This window comes from Panulirus ornatus, chromosome 26 (genome assembly GCF_036320965.1).
Source record: "Panulirus ornatus isolate Po-2019 chromosome 26, ASM3632096v1, whole genome shotgun sequence".
Taxonomy (NCBI): domain Eukaryota; kingdom Metazoa; phylum Arthropoda; class Malacostraca; order Decapoda; family Palinuridae; genus Panulirus; species Panulirus ornatus.
Window position 1 is genome coordinate 4,624,114 of NC_092249.1, and position 12,500 is coordinate 4,636,613.

General features: G+C 45.8%; 1 protein-coding gene across 5 annotated transcripts in view; it reads right to left on the bottom strand.

Moving 5' to 3' along the window:
* Positions 1-12,500, bottom strand: part of LOC139757414 (uncharacterized) — a 584,870-nt gene that overhangs the window by 307,715 nt on the left and 264,655 nt on the right. The window contains exon 1 of one of the 5 annotated variants that reach the window (XM_071677892.1): positions 6,489-7,121. The exons of the other annotated variants lie outside the window; for them this stretch is intronic. Coding sequence (XP_071533993.1) covers positions 6,489-6,601 — 113 coding nt within the window. The 5' untranslated portion in view covers positions 6,602-7,121. Of the gene's footprint in view, positions 1-6,488; positions 7,122-12,500 lie in introns of those variants that run through there. 5 annotated transcript variants of the gene reach the window in all.

A 12,500-nucleotide genomic window follows, 5' to 3' on the forward strand; every position in this document is an offset into this window, starting at 1 on the left:
ATAGCTGGGGTCTGAGACCTTGCCTTACCTTACGTATACCTTACGATGGTTTGGGGAGCTCTTCTACCCCTACAGCTGGGTCTGGGACCTTACCTTACCTTACGTATACCTTACGATGGTTTGGGAGGTCTTCTATCCCCACAGCTGGGGTCTGGGACCTTACCTTACCTTACGTATACCTTACGATGGTTTGGGAGGTCTTCTATCCCCACAGCTGGGGTCTGGGACCTTACCTTACCATACGAGAAGTATCCTAACTTTGCCCCCAGATACTTGGGAAGTGTCCTAACTTTGCCCACTGTCAACAGACCAACACATCACGTAACTTGTTACATAATTCCATCATTGTAGCACAGTTCCCGGACCCTCTGTGCACCCTGTGTCCTCCTCTGTGCCACAGACCACACCACGGGGACCCTCTGTGCACCCTGTGTCCTCCTCTGTGCCACAGACCACACCAAGGGGACCCTCTGTGCACCCTGTGTCCTCCTCTGTGCCACAGACCACACCACGGGGACCCTCTGTGCACCCTGTGTCCTCCTCTGTGCCACAGCCCACACCAAGGGGTTCGAGTGAACCATAAAATTCGCAGCAGATGTCCCCCCCAAAAAAAAGGTAAATACAAAATAATTCTCGAAGCCAAGAGATCCGACTTTCCATAAACCCAAATAGTGGATGAGTTACCCTTTAAACCTCCCGTAGATGACACACACACACACACACACACACAGACACACACACACACACACACACCACAGTATCAAGCGCACGACACACTTACTACGACAAGGGGCTCCTGTCTCACACCTACATTCCGACGAAGAGAGGACTCGTAAAAACAAAAAATGAAGAAAAAAAGATTTTACGATGAGAGAGAGAGAGAGAGAGAGAGAGAGAGAGAGAGAGAGAGAGAGAGAGAGAGAGAGAGAGAGAGAGAGAGAGACGACCTTCCGGGGGCGTTCTAACGGGTCGTTAAGCGACTCTGTGTGTGTGTGTGTGTCTGTGTGTGTGAGGGAGTGAGGGAAGGGGGGGAGGGTCATTACAAGCGACCTAGTTAAAGAGAAAAATGAATGCTAATCATCAAACAGGTGTCTGCAGTTCGTGCTCCCATTGCCCCATTAATGGCGCTGGTATGATTATCTGTCATCTCTTTATGACGTGATGTGACACCGGGGGGGGGGGAGGGACCCACAGTGTCATACCAGTGACACCGTCTGGTCCGCCAGTGTCATGCGCGCCACCATGATGGTGCCACAGGTAATGCGGTATCATACATCACCATTCACCATCCTAACTACCATACACCATGCACCATCCTAACTACCATACACCATGCACCATTCCTTAGCTAATGGTATCATACATCAATGTACCATTCCTTAGCTAATGGTATCATACACCATGCACCATCCTTTAGCTAATGGTACCATACATCAATGTACCATTCCTTAGCTAATGGTATCATACACCAATGTACCATTCCTTAGCTAATGGTATCATACATCAATGTACCATTCCTTAGCTAATGGTATCATACATCATTGTACCATTCCTTAGCTAATGGTATCATACATCAATGTACCATTCCTTAGCTAATGGTACCATACATCAATGCACCATTCCTTAGCTAATGGTATCATACATCAATGTACCATTTCTGGGCTAAGGGTACCTACCATTATCCCATGCACCATCTCTCTCTCTCTCTCTCTCTCTCTCTCTCTCTCTCTCTCTCTCTCTCAACACGATCCCCCCCCCCCTCAGCCCCGTAGTCAGGCAGTGAAAACATACACAAACACATAGAAACACACACACAGACCCACACACACACACACACACACACGTCCCCCAAAACATCGCCGGGTGGGGGATTGCCTTAGCCACGGTGGCGTTCGAAGCAGCCCACGGGGCTTGTGGTATTTCACGCCACGACGCCCTTTGGGGATCTTCCGCGCTCTGGAGGCCCTAATGGTGCCCTTAAAAGTGTGTACCAACGCCCGGACCAGCGGGGCAAAGCCTGGGCACCACCACTCTCAAAATAACAATGTTCGCTGAACTGAATTTTCAAAATGAATTGCGAGCAATTCAGGTCCTTGAGTTTTCCTTGAGCACGACGGTACGGCGTTTAAAAACGACGGTACGGCGCTTAAAAACGACGGTACGGCGTTTAAAAACGACGGTACGGCGCTTAAAAACGACGGTACGGCGCTTAAAAACGACGGTACGGTGCTTGAGCACGACGGTACGGCGTTTAAAAACGACGGTACGGCGTTTAAAAACGACGGTACGGTGCTTGAGCACGACGGTACGGCGTTTAAAAACGACGGTACGGTGCTTAAAAACGACGGTACGGCGTTTAAAAACGACGGTACGGTGCTTGAGCACGACAGTACGATCCCTGAGCACGACGGTACGATCCTTGAGCACGACGGTACGATCCTTGAGCACGACGGTACGATCCTTGAGCACGACGGTACGATCCTTGAGCACGACGGTACGATCCTTGAGCACGACGGTACGGCGCTTGAGCACGACGGTACGATGCTTGAGCACGACGGTACGATCCTTGAGCACGACGGTACGGCGCTTAAAAACGACGGTACGGCGTTTAAAAACGACGGTACGGTGCTTAAGCACGACGGTACGATCCTTGAGCACGACGGCACGTGCGACTCTATTGTCGTGCTCAAGAATCGTGCCGTCGTGCTCGAGGGTCGTACCGTCGTGCTCGAGGGTCGTACCTTTATGCTAGGGGGGAAGAATGGGGGGGGGGAAGGGGTGTTATCAGCAAATGTGACGCAAAGACCACTGACCTTAGAGAGAGAGAGAGAGAGAGAGAGAGAGAGAGAGAGAGAGAGAGAGAGAGAGAGAGAGAGAGAGAGAGAGAGAGAGAGGAGCTGAGTACACAGGTGTCGGCAGTGTAACGGGAAGGCCTCCGCCGCTGGCCACAAGTCACAACCACGGTACACACACACACACACACACACACACACACACACACACACACACACACACACGTTCGCCAGAGGCAGGTGTGTGTGTGTGTGTGTGTGTGTGTGTCTGTGTGTGTATACACACGGGTACAGACACGGTCCTTGTATACATGTAAGATACTGGGCAACACGAGTGTAGATCTCTCTCTCCCCCCGTAACACACACACACACACACACACACACACACACACATACACACACACACACACACACACACACACACATACACACACACACACACACACACACACACACACACACACGAGAGATGGGGTCCCCACGAGTGTGTACGACTCCCTCCCCGTATAGCACAAACAGGATAAAATAAAAAGGCATTACACACGCATATCCAAATTACTGCAATTAATTAAATCAATCAAAACAACTGCCTGTGGGGCAGTAATCACATCCAGTCATACCCTCGTAATCACTTCTAATCATACCCTCGTAATCACATCCAGTCATACCCTCGTAATCACTTCTAATCATACCCTCGTAATTACATCCAATCATACCCTATATATACACACACACACACACACACACACAATCAGATATTCGGGTTTAAATACACAGTTTAAGTATATATATACGAGGCAGATGCACTCACGCAAACAAGGCGTACCTTGCGTAAATAGAGACGCGATTGCCACAGAAGGAGTCAAGCTTGAATATGCAAATTGAATGATTAAAGTGTTAAGTGCGAGACTTGAGCTTCATTTAGTCACACACTGGTCGAGGGTTCAGAGTGTGGGCGGATCAAGGCGCTGTAAGCACTACTGGATCTCTTAAGTTCTGAGTGGACAACAGGATCACATGAACCGAATCAGAAGATTACGAATATCGTGCTATGCCAAAGACGTGGGTCTGGGCGCGAGAACGGACGCTGAATATCCAAAGATCCAAAAAAAAAAATACGGGTGCGAAAGGGAAGTCGTCCTGGCATTCTACACTGTCCAAAGTCCTAACCCCCGACGCCCCCCAGTGTAGACGATCTAATCCATTAATTATCCCTTGAGGTCTTGGCCATTCTAACTACCCCCCCCCCTTCCCCCCACCACAGGCCACGAACTGATTCAGTACACAAAACAAAATCAAAAACCACTTCGTCTTCGTGCCATAACCGCTCCGTTTGCCTGAGGGTAGAAACAGCATCTCTTAACCCCGAGATGTAAACATGCATTCAAACCACGCCGGGGTGGAGTGGGGCCGGGGCGGGGCGAGGCGGGGCGAGGCGGGGCGGGGGGGCTAGCGGTCAGCAATTCGCGTGCGACGTGTGCAAGGCCCCCTCGTGAGTGTTGCAATGTCTGGTGCAACTTTCAGAGTCGGATTCTGTAGCCAGTAGCATGCAGAAGTTACAAGGATAAAAAGGAAAAAAAAATACGGGAAAAAAAAGGGCACAACACGAAGTTTTAAACGTAACGAGGGTAGGGTAAGGGAGTAGGGTAAGGAGGTAGGGTAAGGGGGAAGGGGGCTTGCTTTCCGTCAACTGCTGGGCTCTGAGTCGAGAAACCATGGGAAGCTTAATCAGCTCTTAAGCTTACGACCTCCTGGTATTTCAAGCTTGGAATGGACACAATGGATAACCCAGGTTTCTACAGTCATAAATCCCTCCTCCTCTATTTTTTATTGTCCATCTAACTATTCGAGGACGGATCATGCATACAGCATACACTCAAGAGGAGTGGCTGAACGTATGGTAAGTCTACAGAGGTTGCTGGAACCATGGGGTACAAGTCTTATCTCTAAACAAAGGCTTAAGTCCTACTTAGAGAGAAAAATAACGTGTGATCCCATTATAATTATGTCTTCGTATATTGTCACACGCCATACTGGGTGTTAGAATACAAACAGCCCCACTGTATCCAAACGACGATACACCAGGGGTTCGAAACCCATCCTATCCACTGTAAAAGAGGGGCGAAGGAGAACGACTATACACACACACACACACACACAAGGGGTTCGAAACCCATCATAGCCACTGTAGAAGAGCGACGAAGTCACCTAACACATACTCTCTCTCTCTCTCTCTCTCTCTCTCTCTCTCTCTCTCTCTCTCTCTCTCTCTCTCTCTCTCTCAAGAACCCAAAACAAGTGATAAAAATTATCCCACTGTCATAAAAGAGATTGGCGAAACTCGCCTATGTCTTTACCTACTGAGATCCGCTGCTGAATTAGACTTCAAAAACCACATCCCCATCCCCTTCCCCTTCGACTCCCGCGTACCATACCACCTCTCTCGAAGGGGTAAAGGGAACCTATCTTCACCCATCACCACCACCATCACCATCACCAAGGCCCTTATCTTTACTATCATCATGAGACAGACGCACACATACACCCGCCACACACACACACACACACACACACACACACCCTCGCGTGCCTCCCATTCCCTCTCATCCTCGCTACTCAGGGTAATGAGAGAGACATGAGACAAGAAAAAAAAATATGAAGGAAGCAATGAAAGAGACTGGAGAGAGAGAGAGAGAGAGAGAGAGAGAGAGAGAGAGAGAGAGAGAGAGAGAGAGAGAGAGAGAGAGAGAGAGAGAAGGAAACAGATGACTTGGTGGCGAAGGAGGAAGCGGAGGGAAGCGCGATAAGACTGCTGAGAAGAAGAAGAAGAAGAAGAAGAAGAAGAAGAAGAAGAAGAAGAAGAAGAAGAAGACGAAGAAGATAGGGGGTGGGGGGGGGGCAGGAGGAGGAGGAGGCCAGCAGCCAGGAATTGCAGGATGGTGGATGGGGGTGAATGGAGGAAGAAGAAGAAGAAGAAGAAGAAGAAGAAGAAGAAGAAGAAGAAGGGGGAAACTTTTCAAAAAAAAAAAAACCTTCCCCTCCCTCCCTTCCCCTTCCTAAGGCAACTGATGAGAAAGTCTCCTTCCCTCCCTCCTTCCTCTCTCCCTCCTCCATCTCCCAACGCTGTCACACACCACACGGAGCAGAAGAAGCACCCAGCATCGGGCTTGCTCGGCCGTACCGCTGGACCTTGGCAAGCCGCCCATATGGGACCCCAACCAGACCCTTGGAAAAACACACACACACACACACACACACACACACACACACACACACACCACTCCCGACCCGTCGTCCCAATACGTCCCAATACGTCCATTATCCCGGGGCCACATCCCAACCAGCGACAGATGAAATCCTTTCTTATCATCCCATCCCCATACCCTCATCTTCCTTCATCATCCCATCCCATCCCATCACCTTTCTTATCATCCCATCCCCTTATTTTGCGACACTTGGCCGCATGCGTTACGACACTGCCAATTTCTTAAAGACATCAATATTACCGAAAAGGGAAAAAGAAAAAAAAAAGGGAGGTTTTCGAGGTGATTCTTGAAGAACTCGAGGTCGAGAGAGAGACAGAGGGAGAGGACACACTTGGAGTGGATTAAAACACTTCCTCGAAGGCCCAAAACAACGGGGGTGAGGGAGGAGGGAGGAGGAGGAGGGCCTCTCTCTCTCTCTCACATACTTACTGAGCAATTTGCATTTTCCCGCCGACGCCGACGCCGACGTCGACGTCCCTCTGCGAGGCGTCCGGTGGGGCGCTAGTGTTGCGACCCTCCTGTTGCGTCTTCTTCAGTAGCATTGTCTTGGCCCCCGGAGCCTCTTACATATCCGCAGGGATGGGGGTAACTTAAGACCGCCACACCACCACTTCACTACAAACTCACTGGCATCCACCTCGCAACCCGCCGTCGTAAATTCACAAATCACCAAGGTGGTTGGGGTGTGTGTGTGTGTGTTGGTCGGTGGGCACCACCCCACTTTTATACTTATTCCTTTTTTTTTCTTTCTTTTTTTCTTCTTTGGGCACTTCACATCACATCACTAATGCCACCACGGCGGGGGTTTGGGGGGACAACTCCAGCGCGAGATAACCACCAAGGGATGAAATTCGATATAGGGTAGTTAACGAGCAGGAGGAGTAGGAGGAGGAGGTGGAGGAGGTGCAACTGGGAGGGTGGGGAAGAAGAGAGAGAGAGGGAGAGAGGGTGTGTGTGTGTATATATATGTGTTCTCTCCTGCGTTCACTGGCGCCTGGCGGAGGATATAGCGCGCACGTCCTACCTCTCCGACGTCCACAACACGACTGGCTCCCTCCCTCCCTGGCGGCGGCCTCCACCACCACACCCGCACCTGCTTGAGCGCTACTTCCACGTCCGCCCCGCAAGACAGACGGACACGCCACACACACACACACACACACACACACGTACTACCATACTCTCTCAACCCACGCCCATACCATCTCTCTCTCTCTCTCTCTCTCTCTCTCTCTCTCTCGTAGCGGTCACCACCAGATGAGGGGGGGGGGGGGGGGGGGTCAGCTCCACTGCCGAACATGTTGCCAGAACTTTTTGATAGAGCAAGGAAGCGAAAGTTCGCCCAAGATGAGAAAAGTCCCCCGTGATTGACGAAGCCAAAACACAAACACACACACACACACACACACACACACACACACACACACACACACACACACACACATATATATATATATATATATATATATATATATATATATATATATATATATATATATATATATATGTGTGTGTGTGTGTGTGTTTGTGTGTGTGTGTGTGTGTGTGTGATTATTACACGAAAGTGCATTTGGGAATTTTTCGCGTTTCATTTTCCCCGTGGACTCATAAGAATATATATATATATATATATATATATATATATATATATATATATATATATATTTATCATCACAGCGAGCACACAGCTATGCGGAAATCAGCGAGATACCGTAATCTATAACCTTAAAAAAAGGTTCTCTATTCTCTCTATACAACATACAGGTGTAAACCCACCACCCCACACTGCCTTCACCAGACAAAAGGCATTTTACGACACATCTCACAATGAAGCGAAGGACGACATTTAAATACCATCTCCCGATCACAATACGCCCCACTTGCAATCATCATCTTTAGCGACCCACGTCCATTATCCCTCCAATTGGCCGGATCATCGTTACCTCTGACGGCTCTGGCCTCTGTGCAGTTGCCGAAGGACGTGCCTGCTGGGTCTCGAACTCCCCCTCGCCACACCAACCTCTCGTCTCTTACATAACTGTTCTCAATCGCGGAGGGGGAATATATATATATATATATATATATATATATATATATATATATATATATATATATATATATATATATATATATATATATATTGGAAAGGATCACAATTTTGCGCGTGATCAAGTATATTCCTACGAGTCCACGGGGAAAATGAAACACGATAAGTTCCTAAGTGCACTTTCGTGTAATAATCACATCATCAGGGGAAGTTATCGTGTTTCATATTTATATATATATATATATATATATATATATATATATATATATATATATATATATATATATATGTTAATTTGGCCCTGAGGATCCCTTAATTTTAGGGTCGCTGATCTTTCCACATATTCCCAAGTGCCTGACGTGAGGTTAGGTTACTGCATGAGAGGGAGAGAGCGAGAGAGAGAGAAGCGTCGCCTCCGGCGTAAATCACGCCGGCAATGATGATTACGCCCTGGCGTAACGAGGGCCAGGAATGACCAGGTTCAGGGGTGGTTAGAGTGACTGGGGGGGTAAGGTAAGAAGATAGCTCCGGCTATTCTTGGACTGGCAGTCACGACTTCTGGAACAGTATCATCAGACATAAGATTGGCTGATCGTGGATTGCGCTGGAAGTGAGATTCGGCTGGGTGGGGGGGAGGAGGTTTGAGAGCGCTGACTGGCTAATCATGACGAGGCTGCCAGACGAGCGCGCGATCTACTTCGGCACGATTGGGTAACCTGTGATTGGGTTGGGTATAATACAACTGGGTTTGGTGAGGTGGCTGGGTTTGGGTAAGTTGGAGGTGGTTGGGTTTGGCCAAGTTGGAGTCTCACTAAATGGGCATTAATTAACCTCTATGTTAATCACAAGCTTAATCACTCACTCAAATACAAAAAAAAAGAAACATACGTATACTTAAATGGAGCATGGCTAGAGCAGACTAATCACCCAATAGTAATTGCCTCTCATTAACAACAGGTATGATAAACTTAATGACCCACAAATTTACGAATATTCGATGTGTTTCTTCAGGGCATCGAACCCATGCCAAAATAGATGGGTCCAGCGAGACAAAAATTGACTGGGGAAGGGGGGGGGGGGAGAGGGGGGGTCCTAATCTATTCGGAACAAAAGAGTGAGCGACGCAAGACTGCCAACAAAAGTTTGGGTGAAAAAAGAAAAAAAGTATCTCGTATGGTTTGAAAAAAAAAGAGGGGGGGGGGGGGGGTCAAAAAGTTGAGAATAAAAAGAGCCCCCTTGAAAAAAAAGGGCACATTAGCATGAAACGTCACACACAAAAATGGTGGCTGCCCTCGAAATGTTTCGTTAAAAAAAAGAAAAAGAAAAAAGTCTGCGTCGAAAGGCTGAGAGAGAGAGAGAGAGAGAGAGAGAGAGAGAGAGAGAGAGAGAGAGAGAGAGAGAGAGAGAGAGAATAAATTGACTGACAGATGACGGAAGACCAGACTGGTCTATGACGAGGTTATCTGCTGGAGGACAGTACATGGGAAAGCCAGATAACACAAGACCTGATGGTCTATGACCAGGTTATCTGCTGGAGGACAGTACATGGGAAAGCCAGATAACACAAGACCTGATGGTCTATGACCAGGTTATCTGCTGGAGGACAGTACTAATATCTTAACTTCCTTATCTACACACATGGAGACAGGAGGGAAAGTTACTTCCTCTGAACCAAAATCCCTTCCAAAACTCCACCAAATACAATGGTCCCATCCTGGAATGTCTGGGGCATGTCTAGACGGCTCGATCCAGAAAGACAAGCCTCCCAATTCCTGAAATATTCACGCTATCGCACTCCCACCACCTCCCAGAAGCAGCGAACCACCTCCCTCGCGCCATTCATCGCGCAGTCCACAAAAGGCGGCCTCCGTGTCTCCCAAGGGAGGGGGGGGGGGGGGGGTATTGTCACACCCCTCTACGTTCACATCCAGGGCCTCGGCAAGAGATGCATGTGGCATGCGAAAGGTGGGGAGGTGAGCAGAATAGAAAGGGTAGTGAGCGGTGGGATGAAGAAGTGAAGTTGTTAGTAATAGAGAAAAGAGAGGCGTCTGGGTGGTGGTAGTACTTTCAAGGAAGGAGTGCAAGTGACTGGGAGATGTATAAGAGAAAGCGGTATGAGGTCAAGAGGAAAGTGCGAGGGGATCATAAATAGGGTAAATGAGAGTTTTGAGTGCTATGAATAACGACACGTTGATCGAAAGAAACGAGCGTTCAACATATCAATATCTCTTTGTGAAAGTGTGTGTGTGTGTGTGTGTGTGTGTGTGTGTGTGTGTAGCTCCTAAGAGGCCGAGTTTAGCTATAATAAGTTTCTTAAGACTTCTAAAACGAGCACATCCGACCTCGGCGATACCCGAACCCGGCCATTATCCGAACTCACCCGGCGCCTGAGACCGAACTTAACCGGAACCCAAGTCAAACCAAGAATTCGACCCACATCCGAACCCCACCCTATCCAGACTGAACCACATCCGAACCCGACCATTCCCGAACTCGACCATACTCAAAACCCCGACCCCTCATCCGAACCAACCTAACTAGATCTTTTCCCAGACTCGAACCCGACCATATTCGGGCTCGAAGTCGAGAAGCCATTTTCCCCCCCACCCACCCTGACCCACCTTAAGCCAGACCACGGTTTCTGGCCCCAGTGCAGCGCTGTGGCTCGGGTAAGCAGCGCACATCTCGACACACGCCTGGTGTTCTCGCTTGCTCGAAAGAATGCGACCAAGGTCGCCATGTTCAACCCCAATAAAAAACGAGGATAAAGAATAAAAAAAATTTTTAAAAATAAATAGTATAAAATAAAATAAAAAATATAAAATAAGAATATTAAAAAAAAAAAAAAAAAAAAAAAAAAAAAAAAAAAAAAAAAAAAAAAAAAAAAAAAAAAAAAAAAAAAAAAAAAAAAAAAAGGGGGGTTAAAAAAAAAAAAAAAAAAAAAAAAAAAAAAAAAAAAAAAAAAAAAAAAAAATTAAAAAAAAAAAAAAAAAAAAAAAAAAAAAAAAAAAAAAATTAAAAAAAAAAAAAAAAAAAAAAAAAAAAAATAGGGGAGGAAAAATATAAAGTAAAAAAAGAATAAAATAAGAATTTAAATAAATATAAAAGGGAATATAGGTAGGGAAATTTGATAAAGATACAATCAACACACTTCAAACCACCATCATATATTTACTACAACTACAACTACAACTCCCACTTATTTATTTTACTAACTACAACTACTACTATACTACTATTTTTATCCCTACACAACTACTGCTTTTATTAATAAGAAAAAAAAGCATTATAACTCCAACTGCTACCACACTACTCTACTATTACTATACTACTACTACTATTTTTTAATGCTCCATACTACTAAACTACTACAAATACTACAAATATTTTTTAATGCTCCTATTTCTTACTACTATACTACTAATGCTATGCTACTATTTTTAATGCTCCTACTACCATTTACTACTCTACTACTATTACTACTACTATTTATTTTCTCTATTTTTTTAATGCTCCTACTTACTAAAACTACTACTATTTCTATTACTTCTATTTACTAATGCTTTGCTATTTACTTCAAATTGCTCCTACTCCCAAATATACTACTACTTTTTCTTTACTACAAATGCTATGTTTACTACTTCTAATGCCCCTTTCTACCACTATTTCTACTACTTTTACTATTACTACTACTCTACTATTTTTTAATGCTCCTACTACTACTACTACTACTAATTTCTTTTAAATTCTATACTAATGCTATGCTACTACTTTTTAATGCTCCTATTTACTTTTTCTACTACTACTTACTACAAATTAGGCTACTACTTCTAATGCTCCTACTACTACTACTTATACTACCACTACCACTACTACTATTTTTACTAAAAATGGGGGTGAAAGAAGAATTTATAAACGTGGACCCAGAGGCCAGCGGCCGGGTTGTTGCCTCCCTGGCAAACACCAAGGGAGGGGCCATTTTTTTTTAACCCCGGGAAATTTTTATCAGGGTTGACACGGGCATTTGTTTTGGTTGAACGCCCTTGGGTTTTTAGGGCCCATACATACTGGTGGGGGGGAAGAGGGGAAGGGGAGAGAAGGGGGGCAGAGTTTTGGTGGTTTTTTTTTATTCTCCCCGCTCTTGACTGAATATATAAAATATTTATTTATATTATATAAATATAAATATATATTTTTATATTTCCTATGAGACCTCGAGAAATGAAAAACGCAAGTTCCATGTGCACTCTTTCTGTTAATAATTCACATCATAGGGGGAGATTATATATATATATATACATATATATATATATATATATATATATATATTATATATATAAAAATATATATATACGCAGTACCTCCTCTATCTGATGATCTATTTCCCTACTTTC